The 19,299-nt window shown below is 36.1% G+C and overlaps 1 protein-coding gene across 2 annotated transcripts in view; it reads left to right on the top strand.

Moving 5' to 3' along the window:
* The window catches only part of slc38a3b (solute carrier family 38 member 3b), a 30,734-nt gene that overhangs the window by 7,257 nt on the left and 4,178 nt on the right, over nucleotides 1–19,299 (top strand). Inside the window, exons 2-13 of one of the 2 annotated variants that reach the window (XM_028446620.1) lie at nucleotides 3,842–3,997; nucleotides 4,344–4,364; nucleotides 4,533–4,614; nucleotides 4,720–4,835; nucleotides 8,328–8,401; nucleotides 9,224–9,316; nucleotides 10,460–10,541; nucleotides 15,905–15,987; nucleotides 16,863–16,921; nucleotides 17,243–17,416; nucleotides 17,567–17,646; nucleotides 17,736–17,836. In XM_028446620.1, the coding sequence (XP_028302421.1) occupies nucleotides 3,891–3,997; nucleotides 4,344–4,364; nucleotides 4,533–4,614; nucleotides 4,720–4,835; nucleotides 8,328–8,401; nucleotides 9,224–9,316; nucleotides 10,460–10,541; nucleotides 15,905–15,987; nucleotides 16,863–16,921; nucleotides 17,243–17,416; nucleotides 17,567–17,646; nucleotides 17,736–17,836 (1,072 nt within the window). In that variant the 5' untranslated portion in view covers nucleotides 3,842–3,890. The remainder of the gene's footprint in view (nucleotides 1–3,841; nucleotides 3,998–4,343; nucleotides 4,365–4,532; nucleotides 4,615–4,719; nucleotides 4,836–8,327; nucleotides 8,402–9,223; nucleotides 9,317–10,459; nucleotides 10,542–15,904; nucleotides 15,988–16,862; nucleotides 16,922–17,242; nucleotides 17,417–17,566; nucleotides 17,647–17,735; nucleotides 17,837–19,299) is intronic. The other variant, XM_028446621.1, reaches the window with a different exon arrangement.

Raw genomic sequence — 19,299 nt, 5'->3', positions numbered from 1 at the left:
CTATCTTGTTTAATTTTAAATTATTTGTGCACATTACACTAATGAATGTGTGTGTTAAACACGTGACTTTAAGCACTTAGTTTTTGTCACATCTTTTATTGATTTGATCTAATTTATCAAGTTTAATCGATTAAAGCAATTTAACTTATATAGTTTAAACAGTGAAACATCTAAAGTATTATATTGTTTAATTATTATCCCCCGCCACAAAGTGTGGAAGGGTGATATAGGTTTGAGCTCCGTCTGTATGTCCGTCCGTCCGAGTTAAAGGGACAGCTTTTCTCAGAAACTGTAACTGTAGATAGGATAACCAAATTCGGTGTGTGGCTTCAGGGTATCAATACATTGATGGAGTTCGAAAATGAAATGTGCGCAATTGGTTTTTTGGGAGTTATTGCCCTTTTCCATTTTTCTTTACTTTGTTCGAGGTATCTTCAAAGGGGACAGCTTTTCACAGAAACTGTTTAAGATAGGATAACCAAATTTGGAGTGTGGCTTCAGGGTATCGATACCTTGATGAAGTTCGAAAATGAGAAGTGCGCAAACATTTTTTCTGGAGTTATTGCCCTTGTTTGCTTTTTCTTTTACTTTGTTCAAGGTATCATCAAAGGGGACAGCTTTTCTTCGAAACTGTTTAAGATAGTTAGTAAAGTAATATTCTGATGTGATGGTATTTTCTTATGTATACATCTAAGTACTTAGATTTAGGACATTTAGGAAAAGGTTATAAGTTATAATGACAACCAATCTGGCAGGGGATGTTGATGACTGTCTTCTTGTTTCTGCTGGTGTAAATGTTTTATGCCTAATGGCTTTGCAGGATGACATGATCACATATTTAGTTACACATATGTTACCTCCGCCAAGGAGCTAACATTTTCACAGGCTTTCATTGAATTATTTGTTTGTCTGATAACAGGATTACGTGAAAAGTACTATATTGATTTTGACAAAATTTTAACCAAAGGTAGATCTTACACCATGGAAGATTACATACAATTTTGGAAGGGATTCAGATTCATATATAAAATAATTCTGGATCAGTTTTTAAACTATTCCTCATCGTTTGCCAAACTTCAAAAATTTCTATCTCGGTTTCTAATGGACCGATCTTTATGTAATTTGACTCAGTTATGTCAGATCCAGTTATCTTACAGAGTTTCATCTGGATGGGATCTGGATTGCCCATTTCAACATTGTTTTTCTAAATACTGGGGTTGCCCATAAATTTAGACCTACTGTGTTCTTATTAATGGTCCTTTAAAGTCTAAATGGTCATGGTGTCATGAGGTTTACGCTCTTTCAGTGATATTGTTTATTTTTTTGCTTCTAGACTCCAGAAAGAATAACCACAGTCATAAAACAAACAAGCAATAAATCACTATTAAGGTTCATTTTTATTTTGTAATCCATGGTGTGATTGGTTTTTTTTTTTTGAAATTGTATTTCATGCATTAAACACATACAGTGTAAAAAATCACAAACACACTGCTCATTGCTAGTGGCATTTCTTTGCTAGTGTTTCCTGTGTCATTGACAGATTATACAAGTTGAACTTAACATTGACCCTACAAGTGGAAAATCCTACATCATACACCTGTGTTATAAACAACCTCAATTTGTGTTTACTGTAAATCCAGTGTTTAACTGCTCCTAATTAGCCAAAGCAGCAGGACCTTTACAGGCTGGTACCTACTATTAAAAATTAGGGATGTCCCGATACAACTTTTTCACTTCTGATATGATACCGATATTGCAGCCTTGTCTATCGGCCGATACAGATATTGCTCCGATACGATATCAGCATGAGCCATACATACTTTTATTACTTATTTTGTACTGTGGAATGTTAGAAAAGGCTTGATCAAGTGATGTTATTCAAACAGAGAACAATAGTCAGCAGAGTGTGATATTAGATGCAGTCCGATAAAATCCGATATTCGTTTTCTGGCTGATATCAGACCGATATTCAATATCAATATCGTATCGGGACACCTCTATTAGAAATTAATAAATACTATACGTTTTGCAAGCAGAACTTCCTCATTGTGATACTCCTGATCATTCTATTCTATACAAATATATCTATTCAGGAAGAGAAAGGGTGACTCATTCTACACAAGGCCTTTTTTAACCCATAATCTCACTTTGCTAGAAATGGTTATTATCAAGGCTCAGTGTTGAAACATGAAATATTGACACAAGCTTTGAGGCTCAGGTAAGGGTGGTTACCTTAGCAAACTCACGAAATAAGCAAGTGAAAGTTTCCTGTTGGAAAACTGTTATTGGAGTGTGTTTATGATCCAAAGCTTTATCTCACTTTCATTTCACAAATGTACTAACCTGTACATTTAGTGTGCGCACACAATTTAAATCATCATGTTAGCTTTAGCTGCAGTTGTATCGAGACTTTTGGGTCTTTAAATGACTTTTTATGACAAACAATGTACCGGTTTGTGTTGCTGTGGAGCCATCAAACCATTCATTTACTCACAAAAAGCACTTTTAAAGTCTGTAATCATAGTATTACCATAATGGTAGTTTTGGACACAGATTTCCTCTCTAATTAAAGGTGCGCAAACATTAACAAACTTAAAACCACAGTGTCGTTCTGATCTGCAGCAGAGCCTTAAACCTCAGCTTTTAGCCATGCCTATGTGGTCTCTGCTATGTTTACTGTTCGTAATGGTGTCAGGGCGAAGACAGAGATTTTTCTGATTTAATTCTTTAACTTTTCTATTCCAATAGTTGGGAGTTTGAGCCTATATTTGTTCATATCTCTGAATATTAGGCAGAGCTTGTTGTGAAAGTATGCATGTTTTTGTCAGTGAGTTTTCTGCTCAGTTTTTCTTCTGTATTTAAAATATTTTTATTTATTTATTTTTTTACAGACAGTAATGTCAATGTATGTATGCCTGTAATTTTGATTTGGACTTGAGAAGGACTATTTATTGATTTATTTGTTTGTTTGTTTATTTTCTTAAACGTCTATTTCAATATAAGTTAGAGCATATGTTCGGGATGTCCCGATATAACTTTTTCACTTCCGATATGATACTGATATTGCAGCCTTGCGTATCGGCCGATATCAATATTGATCCGATACAATATCAGCACAAATCATACATACTTGTATTACTTATTTTGTAGTGTGGAATGTTAGAAAAGGCTTGATTAAGTGATGTTACTCAAACAGAGAACAATAGTCAGCAGCAGTAGGTTACTTTGTTGGAGTGTGAACCACAGTCACCTATGGACAGAAGTGCTGGAGCGGAACATTTTATCGGTGATTTTAGACGCAGTCCGATAAAATCCGATATTCGTTTTCTGGCTGGACCGATATCAGATATCAATATCGGATCGGGACAACCCTAGCGTATGCGGTAAAATGGGAGTTATAATCAAGGAGAAACCTTTTTTTTAGGTGGGAAAGAAAAACAATAAACAAGTGGATTATTTGTGTTAGTTGCTTTTTATTTCCGTAAAAAAGAAACGAAAAGGGAAACAAAAACACGGTCATCATTATTGTTCTTCAAATGCTATTAGAGGAGTCATATTCATGTATTTACAACTAGTCCCACACATTCCTACAACCAATGTAAAAACTCCATGTTCATGACATCATGACATGCAAACTCCACACAGAGACAGCAGGGCTTTAATCCTCACGCTGTGGACCAGCGATGCTAACCATCGCTCCATCGCACTAATACGTTTTTTTTTTTTTAGATATTTCACTTTCCTACCTCTCACCTCAAGCCTGTGCAAATAAGCCAAAGTGATCAGAAATGCAGCTGTTTCTGCCTGAGTCTTACGCGTGTCATTTTCTTGTCTCCTGAAGGATCTTCGGCCAACCCCCCACCAAATACGAAGTGATTGGCGGAAAGTCGATGATGGAAACCTACGACTCAGAGATGAACATATTAACCAACAGTAAAAATCACGACATTGTAGATGATGTGGGCGTGCCAATGAAGACCTTGCTAGAGGAGGATCGGTGAGTATCTTCCTGTGTTCTCCTCACTGATGAATGGCATTTTTAACAGAGCATGTAAGTAGTAGGCACTCCTACACCTCACCATCGTACGTCTCTACTGTTATACGTACGGTATGTGAACACCACATCCACATTTTTCTAGAGGAAATCAAAAAAATCATTGAAAAACTAAAGACAACTTTAGTTGTCTTTGCGTTGCGTTGCCTGTCAATAAGGCTAAAAATCCCGTGTGGTGAACAACATACCATATGACTTGTTTTCTAATGCATAATATTTTTTGTTTTTTTTCTTCTTAAAATGCATGTTCTGTTTATGTGCTCCCTTCAACTGGTGGATCCTTAAACAGAAATGGCACACAGAACGTCAGGTATGTGTGTGTACATTCTTGTCTTATATGTTTAACTGCATAGTTCTTCTCATGCTATCTAGTACATGCGATAAGTATGGCATTTGGTCCTGGCTAAAGCAAATTTGTGCACAAATGTCAGAGGTGGTTAGAGAGAAGTTTAACTTGAAGCTATATTTTGGCTCTTAGATTTGATGATCCAGATGGAGGACTGGAAAATGAGGAATTCTTGCCAAATGCTGATGGAAAGAAAGCCATACGTTTCACAGATGTAAGTGAGACATTTCGTAATAATCAACGACCTGATGTTTGAAGCAAAGATTTGACGTATAATGTCTGCTTTTATTTCTTTATATTCTTGGAAATGCACATTTAGTTTGAAGGAAAGACCTCTTTTGGCATGTCGGTCTTCAACCTGGGAAATGCCATTATGGGCAGTGGAATCCTGGGATTGGCTTATGCCATGGCCAACACTGGCATACTGCTCTTCTTGTGAGTAAACAAGTTGAACTTAGGGCGACTGATGTAGATGCTGCATGTGATATAAGGTTACCTCAAAGATAATATTGCACATTTTGGAAATCAAACCCGCCACTGTTCAGAGTTTAGGTGAGAAGGTCGAACCTGAGCTTTTTTTTTTGTAAAGCCAACAAATGACCATCTTTGCAACTTTGAATGAAACACTCAAAGATAGGGATGTAACGATTCACTCACTTCCCGATACAATTCGATACACGATACTGGGTTCATGATATGATTCTCTCACAATTTATTTTACAACATGGGACTGTAGACAAATGATGACTGAGAAAATATTCTTTTTTTTTTTCTTTGAAAATAAAAATACTGTACTATTTTTTTGCTCTTTCATTGTCAAAAGATTCCCTCAATAAACTATGCAAAACAATACGATTTAAATAAAAATAAATCCTGAATGAAATAAATAAAGAAATAGTACAAATGAAGAAGAAGCCTATTCATTTAAATTCTGGCTCTACAGTAAACAATGCAAAACTGCATAAAAGTTCCTTTTATTTTTAAAAGTGCAACTGAAAATGTATTTTGTGCTTTAACAACTGGACTTTAAAAAAATCCCATATCAAAGAAATAATATAAATAAACAAACTATGGCTTTCATTCGCTCTCTCTCTTGTTTCTCCCCTTCCTCTCTGTGCCCCTCTTACCTTGGATTTCACATGTTTTTATTTTTCTCACTTCTTTCATTTTAAATCAGAAGTGTGGAAGCATTTTGGCTTGGGGAAGCCAAAATGCTTCCACACTTCTGATTTAAAACATGGTAGTGCATCCTGAATTTCAAATTCTAAATAGATAGCTCCCTTTGCTGTAAAAAGAGAAGGGGTTTCAGGTCAAATCGCATCCTGCCCTCGGTGACCCAAGTCATGGCCCAGCAAAGAAAGCAAAGGAAACTCCTTTCATGTGAATACGGGAATTCCTACTGTGATGCACAGACCGTGAAGGTAACACCATGTTACCAAGCAACAAGAAACCCACTGCTTTTGCTGCTGTGAAAGTCAATGGATTGGCCTTAGAGAGAGTGCTCACGTTCGCCACATTTTGGTTTTTTCAGGTCCAAAAGGACAAATTGTCCTTTCTATATTCTCCTCATGCACTTTATTTTGATTTCTAAATCATCAAAAGTCAATAGAAGGATCTGCTGCATAGATAATTCATTTATCACAATTCAAACATTCAATCATTCACTTGGTAAAAAAATTAAAAAAAAAACAATAAAAGGAATTAATATACATAGAATTACATTGCCAAGAATCAGATAAAGTGCATAAAAGTACTCAGTGCAAGCCTTGTTACAACAGTTCATTAACAATTATTTTACTTTGTTTTAATGATTTTCTGATGTGTTATGATCAAATGTTGACAAAATGACTAAATCAATCCTTTGATAGCAGTAAAATCTCTTTTTTTTTTACCATTCTGGGTTGAAAGAACCTTTGGCTAGGCTTACATTTCCAGCTTTATTGATAATATTATCAAGTATTGGTTAATAATGAAATTCTATTTTTTGTTGACTTTGAAGAAAAATGGTTTTACATTAAAAATCTATAGTACCAACATGAGTATCTTGCACTTTGGATAATTTCATATTAACAAGGATTTTTATTTTGGTATAATAATGTTAAACTGATACCAAGTACATCTGAATGTATTTAAAGCAACAGAGGAAGCCATGTGGGATTTGCAAAGCGTTGATTGAATAAAACTCAATTTTTTTTTTTTTTTTTTTTTTTTTTTGTTAAAGCAAGACTATGTTATATTTAATTTACTCTTAGACCTTTCTAAGGCAGTGATTCCCAATCAGGGGCACATTTATCAATTAATTTACTTTACACAACATGTATATAAGATTAAAAGATACTCGTGTTAATTTTAAGGCATTTTCAAACTAAGGCAACTTAGTAAATAATTAAATGAAATATTAGCAAAACATAAATAAATGGCACAGAAAAGTGTTCAGAATCATCATACGACACATCTAAAAGGCACATGACACACAAATAAAAGAGGTGTTCACTGCTCCTCTATACAGTATGTATATTATTTAACTTCTTATTTTCTAATGTGCTTTAATTAATCTTAAGCCATGACGTTATCTTGGTTCCTCATGTCAAAAATAAAGCCTGTAAAGAACACCACTCAGAATAACTGAGCTATGTTCATTTCCAGTGACGTGCCGTGACCACTAGGGTTGGGTAGGCACGTTGCAAATCGAGACCACCAATGACAATTTCACATGTTTCTGCTGGCAATTGTTAATTAAATTCAAATTAACTTTATTTGTATGAAGCAATTTACGACACAGTCATCTCAACGCGCTTATCAAAATATAAAATTCATAATAAGAAAGAAAAAACCCAACAAGATCCACATGAACAAGCATTTAGCCATCTAACAAAATCAACATCGTAAACACCATTAAAGAAACATAAACAATTATTTAATATAGCCTCCGTACTCTCCCAACAAGATATAGCTCATGACACGGCAGCGCATCCGTTGTTTGTGTTAGAAACACAGAAACACGGAGAAAAAGACAACAACAACAACTCAGAACAACCTCAGTGAGGAGCATCCACAAAGCCAATCCTTCCTTTTGTACCATTCACTGTGGAAAATACGAACAATTTTCTGACCTTACCTTTGCTGAAGGTCTGGTAGCTCAGGTGTTGGTCTCCCATCTTTTAAAATTTGTTGTTTTTCCTCAAAAGAAAGTTTCTCTATCGTCTCTAGCGCTGTCATCCTGCCTGTAGTGTTATCCCGCCCACTAGCTAGAGAACGTAGCAGCAGCGGTCACATGGGATCAATTCACTAATGCACTGTGAACTTACGTATGGCATTCAGCATAGCGCGCTTACGTCCAAAGGCAGCATACGTAAATGGTTGTCATCTTGGGGAACTGACTGCGCATGCGCAAACACATAAAAACACGCTAACGGGAACAGAGGCAGAGCAGCAATGTGCCTTTGAGAGGGGGCGTGGCCTCCTCCTGCTTTACAGCGGAGTGAGACAGCAGTCGTTCCAGGAAATAGCGCTGTTTAGTAATTTTGGGCTATGAAACGCACAAAATGCTGACACTTTCAAACTTATAGATACTGTAGGCTATTGGAAATGGAAAAATAAATAATTTATAATTATATTATAATTAAAACAAATAATCAAAATATCAATTCACCCTTGGGTAGGCACTGCCTACCTTGCCTACCCTGACGGCACGTCACTGTTCATTTCTTTTTTGTTGTAAAGAAAGAAAAATTAAGACGAACATTTTAGCTGCCACACAATAGCCTGCATATTTATATAAGAGGTTTAACCATAAGAAGAGACTGCAGAGGGAATGGGGCATTGAATTCCATACGGAATATGGGAAGCCACGCTGTGCAGTGTAAAGTGAATATAAACAGTGGAGTAACACGCGGGGGTCTCATGTCTCTTTGTGTTGTCTCCCAGGTTTCTTCTTACTGCAGTAGCAGCTTTGTCATCCTACTCTATTCATCTGCTGCTCAAAGCCGCTGGGATTGTGGGTAAGACGTGTGTCATGTCTCAGCCTTTTTGTAAAGGAGTCATAAAATAATATTATTGAATAAGCTCTCATGAATGTGACTGTTTACATACGGTATGATCTGTATTAACAGTATCAATTTAACTCTGAGTGAGTGGTAATGTATTCAAGGACATGCTTTTATATTTCCAGTAGGGCTGGGCAAAAAAATCAATTTATCAAATTTGTTGATAAAAACAATTTTATTTAGCAAATTTCAGTTAAAATTTTTTTTTTTTTTCCCACCACAGTTTTTTTCTGACTTTTTTGCGTTTCGTCCTTGTGGGTTACTGTGGCGCGATGTGAGCTAGCCCTCTCATTGTTTACATGTGTTTACCCTTTGAGTAGCTATATGTGTGCCACAGGCATGTTCAATTTTCTATTCGCACTATGCTGAGATGATAAAGGAAGAGTTTATTATTTTTTTAATTATAATGTTATATGGTATAAAATATGTAGTCATCTGATTTATTAATCAGAAAATTTAAGTTACTGTGAAGTTGCTGTTACACTTTTACTTAAACCTGGGTTAAAGCTTGAAATTGTTGAATGACAGAGACTCATTTACTTTTTATTTTGGGATTGTTCCATGCATTTTAACTCTTGAGAACAATCACAGCAATAAAGTTGCACCTTTAACAATAGATGTGATGTCTGCAGTCATTTTAAGTGCATTGAAAAAAAATCAAAAATCGAATCGAAACTAAAAAAAAAATTTTTAGGCAAAATTGCCCAGCCCTACTTTCCAGTAGTTATAGTTGCTTCACAACTAATAAAATAGTTCTTGTTTTGAATCTCTTTTTAGGAATTCGTGCTTATGAACAACTGGGCTACAGAGCCTTTGGCATTCCTGGGAAAATGGCTGCTGGTATAGCAATCACTTTGCAGAATATTGGAGGTGAGAATTATTTGTAAATTTGTGATAAACCTTGTGATATTGTTGAGTATATTCATATTCTGTACAGTTTGACAATTTCTATTTCTCCACTCTTGATGCTCAGCCACATACAGAACTACAAACCTTTAGACTGGGGAAGGGGAACTTTTATTACAGTGAGGGCCACAAATATAATTCATATTAACAGTTAGAATATTAACCGACCTGATCATCAATAAAGGAAAGAAAAAAGGTTTTTGTTTGTATTTTTGCATTGTTTATTTTGTTGTTTGATTAATTTGGTGTATTTTTGCTGTAATTTTGATTATGTTTGTCTCATTTATGTGTATTTTTGTTGTTGTTTTGTGGGTTTTATATTTATGTAGTTTTGTGTGAGTTTGTTTTTGTTTTGTATATTTTTTTGTGGTCATCTTGTGTGTTTATGGAGTATTTTTTGTATATTTGTTGTCATTTTGTTTATTATTGTTGTCCTTTTATGTATTTGCTATTTTTCAGTAATTTTGTATGTTTTTAGAGTTTTTATTAGCCACTTCACGTGTGTCATGTTTAACTTTTCAGTTTAATTTGGTTGTTTGCTTTAAGGAAGCCTTATAGCAGTTATTTTGCATTACACTGATAGAGTTCTGTAGGCGGTGTAATAAATACTTTATCATGTAGAATATCATATCTAAATGTTAAGTGTCTGCCAGTTTTTCATGTCTTATGTGTACAATGTCATTTTATTTCAGTGAAATCAGTCACATCATAGGCAGAAATTCAAGTTTACGTTTTAAACAAATCTCTGATTTTTTCTGAATTCAATATAGACGTGAGAATAACCCAATCAACTACAAGTTCAACTGTTCTTAATATATCTAACAAACACAAACTAGGGTTCCTGCATGTTTTGAGGTCCTTAAGACAAACCTTTCGCTTTGCTTTAAAATGTATTTGTGAGCAGTTTGTTTGATTTGATTTGATTTTTTCTCGTGTCATTTCTTGAACCCCAAGGGATAAAGTCCTTATTCTTTTGTAATAATGTTGAGGACATGATCACTGTGTCCTTAGTTAAACCTACTGCCCTTAGTTTTGTACAAACATGCCAATATAGACAGATACGCTGTTTCACATATTTTTTTCCATTTTTTGTCTATTTTCTCACAGCCATGTCCAGCTACCTTTATATTGTCAAATCCGAGCTGCCGCTTGTGATCCAAGCATTCTTGAAGGCTGACCCCAACTCTGAGTGAGTACCATCATCACATTGTGCCAGTGTAAGTGAAAGGCATGCGTCTCCTGCCTGTTGTTGACCTAGAGCTCAGATTGTGCGTGCATGGTCAGAGGACCTGGCAGACCACATGGCCAAGTAATGTTTCACCTTGCAACTCTTATCGATCGAGTCCTTTGGGGGGGTGTGATGAAAGTTAAGGTTTGGAATTGGTCAAGCATTGAGGGAGGGACTGAGTGATGAAGTATCTGTCAGTTACATATGCGCAACACGTATGAGACAAACAATGTTTATGACATCGTACAGTCACAGACACCCTGCATAAGGCCAGGGTGAACTGAAGTGGATTCCAGCTGCCAGATAAAAACAAACCCTGTGCACATAGAAAGGCTGCAGAGAGTAGCTGTGATGTGTCCGACTCTTTAGGGACAGACACATTTAAACAATAAAAATCAATAATCAATCAATCAATGTTTTGTTATAAAAAGTGCTTTTCATATAAATAGATGCAGCTCAAAGTTCTTTTATATAGTTAAAACTACACCCATGCCTGTACAAACCCCATAATCCCTCCCAGGAAACACTGGGATAGTAATCCTAAAACATAACAAAACTATAAAAACAACATAAAAGCACAATCCTGAAACTATAAAAAAACAACATAAAATAACACAATCCTGGAACTATAAAAACAACAAAAGATAACAATCCTATAACTATTAAAAACATGAATAAATAATATAATCACAGTTCTATTATATGTTGCTTTGGAAATGTTTATCAGACCATGGTGATTATACCACAACAGCTTTTCTAGTAATAAATGATTGGTAACACTTTATTTGAAGTTTTATGCATAAGGCTGATATTACGCTGTCATTATCTGTCATTAGCATGAATAATGTGTCATGAAGGCTGTCATTAAGTGTCTTTCGCTAAAATGATGACACCTTTGGAGCTATGTTGGCATTTTTTTTGGGGTTGGGGGGTTATGGTTAGGGTTAGGGTTAAGGTAACGAACGACACTCAATGACAGCTTTCATGACAGGTTTCACGACACCTTATTAATGCTAATGACAGGCGTTTGTAGGGCTGCACAATTAATCAAATTTGAATTGTGATCACGATTTTGGTTGCCACATTTAAATGAATGTGATTGTCAGCAATATTTACATTCACTGTGTAATAGTGTATTTATTCAGTTAGACTTTGGTACATTTTAAATATTTTATTTTTATTCTTTTTTTTAAATTATAATTTCATTTTAAAGCTTAATTTTGTACTGTAAACTGTATACATATTGTTTGTTTAAAAGTAGTGCAATAAAAATGCAATTATTTCCCTAATATGATAAATAATTGTGATTATAATTTTGGCCATAATCTTGCAGCCCTGGTGTCATGTCATAAGAATTACAGCGTAATGTCAGCCTTTATGTATAAAACTTCAAGAAAAGTGTTGCTAAAATATTTTCCTAAATTTTAATTAATAATTATTTGTAAACAATCTTCACTATTGGTCACTAATTCAGCCCAGTACTAAATGGTCCACGGACCATTTACTGGTAGTACTGGGTTGAATGAGCTCTTACTGAGGACCACTGTCGGCTTTCTTTCAGCTTCTCCTGTTGGGCAGGTTTATCTTACTGAATAACGGCCTTGAATAATGAAGTCGTTTTAGCTGGGAGAAGGAAGTGGGTGCAATCGTGAGTGCGAATGTATTTTGCCTCTCCTTTAGGGAGAACTCACCTTCTGTTACAACCTTGAACAATCAAATAACAGATTCTTTGATATTCTTTAAGGAACTTTAATAGAATGTATTCTAATAGAAATGCAAAGCGCTGCCTCGACTGCACTATAAATACAATGGACGTAAGTACGTTTTATAGCTGGCCTACAATCTTTCATCACTACTCTATTTAGAGCAAAAGCCCAGGCCAGACAACTCTAAGTAAAAGGTTGGGTACACCCTGGAAAGGTCATCAGTGAATCCTTTGCTAACTCATGAAGACAGTTCATAAGTTCATAACACACTCAAACAGACACCGATTATACCAGCATTATTCTGTGGACAATGGAAGGAAAACCTCACAGAAAGGACACGACTCCCACATTCAGACGTTGATCCATGCCTATAGGATTCAGTGCTTAGCTGAATGTGATGTACTGTATTTAGTATTATGTTCCTCCCACAGGTTCTTACACAGACACTAATGACAGCAGCAGGTGGTGTAACACAGAGGGATGGATTCCAAGCTGAGTATATATGGACAAGTTGAGGGGCAGCTTTAAACAAGTTAAACATACAGCGCTCATTTTCACTCAATGATCCTCGCACTCATGGGTCAAATTGGGGGCATAATAAGAACTGAGTGGGTTGGTTGGACTGGTCAGAATTTATGACAAATGGCTTTATCAATTTGACATAAGGCAGCAGTAGCCCTATCTAAAAACTGATCCTGTCACTGTCACAGTCGCACCACAAAAACTCAAGCAGGGTTTTTTTAAAATTACTTTATTTATTCATATAATAATAATACATACATTTTATATGGCTTCTATACCCTTTTCATCCTGTATAAGTGCTAAATTAGTGCTTATTACAGCTCCCATCAGCCTCACTGTGGTAAAACAAACTGGAACCCATTTAAATTTAGTGACTGCAAATAACAATAACACACAATGTTTTTGGACTGTGAAGAGAAAATGGAGTTGCTGGAGAAAACAAACGCAAAGAGAACATGCAAATTTTACTCTCCACAGAAATATTTCTGGTCTCAACTCCGGGATTCAAACTAAGGGAAATATTTTGCTATCACTTTGCAGCCTAAGTGCTGGTTGTTGTGGCGATTCTTTGTATTTCTTTAGATGATTTTTTTCTCAAAGTATGTCTCTGTTGTTCATTTATTCATGCAAGTTTAGCATACAGATGATTTACACATCTAATTTTGAATAGATATATAACAAAAATCAAGTATACAAAAACAAAAAGCAACAACATGTTATTGTGAAGGCAATTTGTTTAAGTTACTCACCTGTGATTGAGATGAGAATAAATTATATTTGATGTGTATCACGCATTCATCTACAGTATATTCAATACCTACTTATCTTCATCAGAGTTACTGGGGTGCTAAAGTGCAGTTTATTCTAGGTTTTAAACTCTGAATAGCTCACCAGTCCATCCCAGTGTAAACAGACCAAGGGTAACGACACAACCATTTCTAAGGGGTTAATCTGTTAATGAAATGTGAGCAGCTAAATATGTTAGGTCACCATGACTATCAAGATTCATTAAAACTGATATTAGATAGCTGCTATACAAGGTGTTGGTAAAAGATATTTTTACACAGACTAATCATAGGCGTGTACTACGAAGCTGGATTTCCTTTTATCGCTCTAACTTCTGGAATTTAGTCTGTGTGTGCTGTACTACGACGCTGGTTAACTTCTTAGGATTTTAATTCTTCATATTTCTAAATAATGATTCCTCGTGTGACGTAAATTGCTCTGCACAGATTTTTCTGTGTTTTTGGTTGGTCAAAAGCAGAAAACTCCGCCCCTTTTATGTGAGCACGCACGTTGCCAGGTGGAAATCACCTTGCTTAAGTGAACGTATTTATAACCTGAGAGATATACAGGATATCCAGCTGCATAGTACAGGCTCTTAGGGATTACAGTTTTAATGGTAGCTCACACATATTTAACAACAAATGTGTGTTAAAGCTGCTCCCACTTTATTAGATAGAATAATAATGTATACCTCATAGATCAATCAATCAAACATAATTTACTCTAAAAGGAAAAAAAAGGTCGATATTCTACTTGAAAGTTCCTTTTTATCTCCACCGTAAACACTCCATTTGTTGACATTCTCGCGCATTGCATTGTGGGATGTTGGGTCCCGTAAACGAATGCATGAATGTGTTTTTACTTCATTCTCACTCTGATTTATTGTTTCTTCGCCAGTTTTCCCCAGTAATAACACATAGCGAATGATCTTTGAATTATTGATCAATGAGGAATACGCCACGATTTTATCTAATGAAAAAATTAACGAGGGTAGCAGCTTTCAACAGAGTTGTCATGAGTAACGTACATGTGAAATTTAATGATCTGAAATGACCTAGTGACCAAAAGGGCAATGAAGACGCCTGTAAATATTCTTACTTCCCTCTGATTTCAAAGGACTCCTTTAAACATGCTCGAGTGTGCGCACATACAGACACTCACTCACATGGTCATATGTCACTGTCTGTGGACGACGTGTGAGACGGTTGATCCCACTGGCTACGTTTCAGTGAGAGTTAAGAATAACAGGATCGGTGATTTACTAGGACTGAGGAGAGAATAGATTTCTCTGTATGTTGGATTAAGAAGAGATTTAACCCTAAATGGTTAGATGGGAAGTTTCTTAATTTTCCCTTGAGAAATTCTGTCCAGTGGCTAAGCTATAACTCATTGCATTGACAGTTCTCCATCCATCAGGGCTAAAACACTGTCCATAAATAATGTCATCACTATCACTTATTCTAAAACTTGTATGTACCAAGTATACCACATATCCCTTTGCAGAGAGGTGGCACTATAATTTCTGATGTGGTGCCAGACTTCTGACAATAAATCTCTGACTGAATGCTGTGTTAAGATTAAACATAAACACGTGATGTGCTATATAAGTTTGTATAAGGGAGGTATGCTTTAGGAAGCACATCGAGCATTCACTAGATGTTTGTTTGACGACGGGACATTTGTGGTGGTCTTATTTTAGCCGATGATGATGCATGGTCAATGCATGTCGGGGAAAAGAGAGCTAAGATTAGATTTGTTTCCCCCATCTGCACATCTTTTGGTCTTAAAATAGACAAAATAAGTAAGAAGCACACATGTTGAGGGCCTCTCCAGCCACTACTGTATATCTTTTGCAATAGCTAGAACTGTCAGATCTGTTATGTAACAGTTTTTTTCTGGTTCTTCTGTCCAGAGCAGCATAAGCAGTGACATTTGAAAACTATTGGAGAGTTTCAACTAATGTTATGGTACTCAAGACTGGTCTTGAAGGTCTTGGTCTTGGACTCAGGATTTTCCATCAGGACCAGTCGAAACCAGCACTGATTTGCTATTCTTCAACTTTATTAGTCTCAGCTTGTCTCGGTCTTGGTCTTGACTCTGTCTCGACTCCTAAAAGTCTTGGTCTTGGTTCATTCTAATCTCTAGCAAGTCTTGGTCTTGGAGCGTATGGCGTACAACACTAGTTTCAACCTTCATTGAAATAAAAGTTTAGAAATCTTATCTGCATAAATGTTTTTTTTTTTGTAATTTGTGTGTGTTCTCTATCTTGGTGGTCATCGCACTAAACAATTGTTTTTTTTCTCCAAACAGCTTGTGGTACTTAAATGGAAACTACCTGGTCATCATCGTCTCAGCCAGTGTTATCCTGCCTCTGGCTTTAATGAAACAGCTTGGTGAGTGATACTGTGTGTATTTCCATCCATCCATTTTCCAACCAATTTGCCCCTTTTTAGGTCTGCTGGTGCCTATGGCTGTGTTTGATATCACATGCTAATTTACTATACACTACACACTCAATTAGTAAATACTGTCTGCTATACTAATAGTAGAGTTAGGATGATTACGATGATGACCGTTCCCACTGAAGTATACTTCGAAGTTTCCTAAGATGCGTTTCGAACCTACAGTGACAGTAACTTGAAGTACACTGAGGCTAAATTGCTCTCTTGATTCGCCACCTTTGAAAGTTCTGAAAACATTTTAAGCTAGAAAATGACCAAGAAGAATATCATCATGTGGTAATTTGATCCATAAAACTTGCAAAAAACATATTTCATGCCGACATTTTGGAGATTTTTTGAGACCCGCCATTGTGCGACTGTCAAAACCTCCAGTTAACTTCAAAACAAGAGCCCCATTCACAAAAGTGTTCAAGAAGAGATGCTTTTGTTTTGAAAAGGGGATTTTTGAGTTTTGGCTTGAAGCCGGTCCCAGAACGATTTTACGTTTCGCTCGCAATCCATCATAGGGAGGTTAAGTATGACTAGTGTGCCCACCGTGCATACTTAAAAAATGTCCCGATACAGTTTGCATCCAGGTGTTTCTCGCATACTCAATCTTTCCATACTATCTAATTGGAACGCACTATTTTGACGTCAGACTTAGTTTTAAATGTAATCTGCCATCTCGAGGTCAAGAGGACGTTCTACACATTTAATTTAGACAGTCTCAGTCGGTCACTACACTATGTATTGTAACTATACAGATAAGCAGTGTTCCTATCCACACATTGCACCCGTATCAACCGTCTTTTCCTCTCTAATTTTAGGTTACCTTGGATACACGAGTGGGTTTTCTCTCAGCTGCATGGTGTTTTTCCTCACTGCTGTAAGTCAAGTCCAGTCCACATCACCACCAACGACAACAATCACACATTGTCATTCACTGTTTCATTTCATTTTATTAAGATCCCCATTAGCTACTGAATTCTCAGTCGCTATTTCATGCTACCTTGGCACGGATGTCACTCACTTTCTCACACTATCTTTTCCCACGCTCGACCCTATTTTCAGTGTTGTGTTGCTGTTTGATAAGTGCTACTTAGAGATACGTTGATGTTTGAAAAGCATTTTGTGGAGCTAGTCTCTGAGACACTTCTTAATCCTTGTGTCTTTATAGCAATGTTTCTCTTTCACAATTTTGTTGTAGGTGACCTATAAAAAGTTTCAAATTCCCTGCCCCTTTGAGGAGTTCTATAACGGCACTGCTGAGCACCACAGCCTCAATGTCTCGAGCTACAGTCACGAGCATGTTATCAACGACCTGGTACATGAAGATGACGGCTCCCACTGTGCCCCACGTATGATAACCCTCAACTCACAGGTAGGCAGGTGAGAGGTGGAGAGCAAATCTATCAAGTTTGAAAATAAAGAGGTCGCAGATGTCTGAGTTTTAAGATACACGACACGTGCTACCCTGAGTTGATGGTGAGGCTATTGTTATAAAGTTGTGTGTTTATGTTTGTCCTCACAGACAGCATACACCATTCCCATCTTGGCTTTTGCCTTTGTTTGCCACCCTGAGGTCCTGCCAATCTACACTGAGCTATCCAAGTGAGTCAACCCCTCTGTAAGATGTGATTATTTGACATATTGCAAAATATGGCACTCATAACATGTAATTTCCCACACTCCCATTCCAGCCCAACCAGGAAGAGGATGCAGAATGTGTCCAACATCTCCATCTTTGTCATGTACACCATGTACTTCCTGGCAGCTCTCTTTGGTTACCTGACCTTTTATGGTGAGAGCGTTGGTTACCGGACATTCGTTTGCAGTGTATGTGTTTTGTTTCTTTAATATAGATATCGAGGCAGTATACAAGAACATGTTTTTTTTGGGTTTCAAAATCTCCAGTTGTTCAAAGCGTTATGGATGTAATAGATGAAAAGAATTCAGATTTGGAAATCCCAGATGATCGTTCTTATATCTAATCCAGTTTTTCAAAGCAACAGTGGATCGGATCACCCTGATCCAGATACACATTTTCTAGATTTCTGAATCTAGATTACCAGTGCTATAAATGCAGTTACTGTATCTAAAAAAGCAAGATGACCCAACATGAACTCACTTTTTCTTGTTGTGAGACAAATAAAAACATTATAACAACATCAATATATATTGTATATAATACCAAATACATGAAAAAAAACATTGTGGATGGTTTAGAACAGTGGTTCCCAACCTTTTTTTGATTGTGACCCCATTTTTATATTCCACATTTCTGGCAACCCCAAGGAATTTTTTTGAGAATTTGTTATTGATCAGGTTTGCTGTACTGTGTATGTTTTTTTTCTTCTTGTCTTCCTTTTTCTCTTTTTTCTTCTCTTTATACTGCATTTCATTTGAACTAGATTTATATTTGAGAAAGTGAAGGTATAGCATACAATTGTTTAAGATTGTGTTTTAATTTGAAAAGGAATAATAATAATAATGATCAGTAAATATTGTAACACATTCCAGGCGACCCCGTTTACATTTCAAGCGACCCCACGTAGGGTCACGACCCCAAGATTGAAAAACACTTGTTTAGAAAGTCACTAAATTTTAAGAAAAGCTCAAATTTCCAATAGTAAATGTAACTTTTTTTTTAAAAACAAAAAACTTAATATAGGTCGACAGTGAATCACAAAAAAAATGTTTTATTAGGTTTGTTATTGCACTCTGTGTTTAGGAATATATCCAATTGTCACAAAAACATTTGTATTTCACTTTTTCTTTATTATATGTACCTCGTCACTGACTGTAGTGGTTAAACAGGTCAGGTTCGAGGACCAGTTGTGTATTTAAGGTTATCTGATTTTGGTTTTGGGATTGGATCAAATCTGGAATATGGTTGGCTCAAAATTGAAAGTAGGATTTTGAAACTAGATCAGATAACGCAATACAATCCTGGTTTTAATCTGGATACAGACGCCAGTTTATTTTGTTCAAAACTCAAGGTGGATTTCAGATGGAAAATTTTGTAGAAACTTGATCAAATAACACTTATATAATTTGGTGTATATACGCCTAATTATAGTTTCCACTGAACCCATTTAGTGTACATACACTTTATTTTCCAAAATATATGAAATTAGACTAAAATTATATCTTAATGGGATGATAATTAACTTTTTATTACGGGTATTGACAGATATATATTCAAATAAGTTCTTTATCTTAAAGACCATGTAATTTGAAAAACATTGTATTCTAGTGTTGACC

Source organism: Gouania willdenowi, chromosome 5 (assembly GCF_900634775.1).
Source record: "Gouania willdenowi chromosome 5, fGouWil2.1, whole genome shotgun sequence".
In the NCBI taxonomy this organism is placed as follows: Eukaryota; Metazoa; Chordata; class Actinopteri; order Blenniiformes; family Gobiesocidae; genus Gouania; species Gouania willdenowi.
This window is presented reverse-complemented; position numbering and strand designations above follow the sequence as displayed.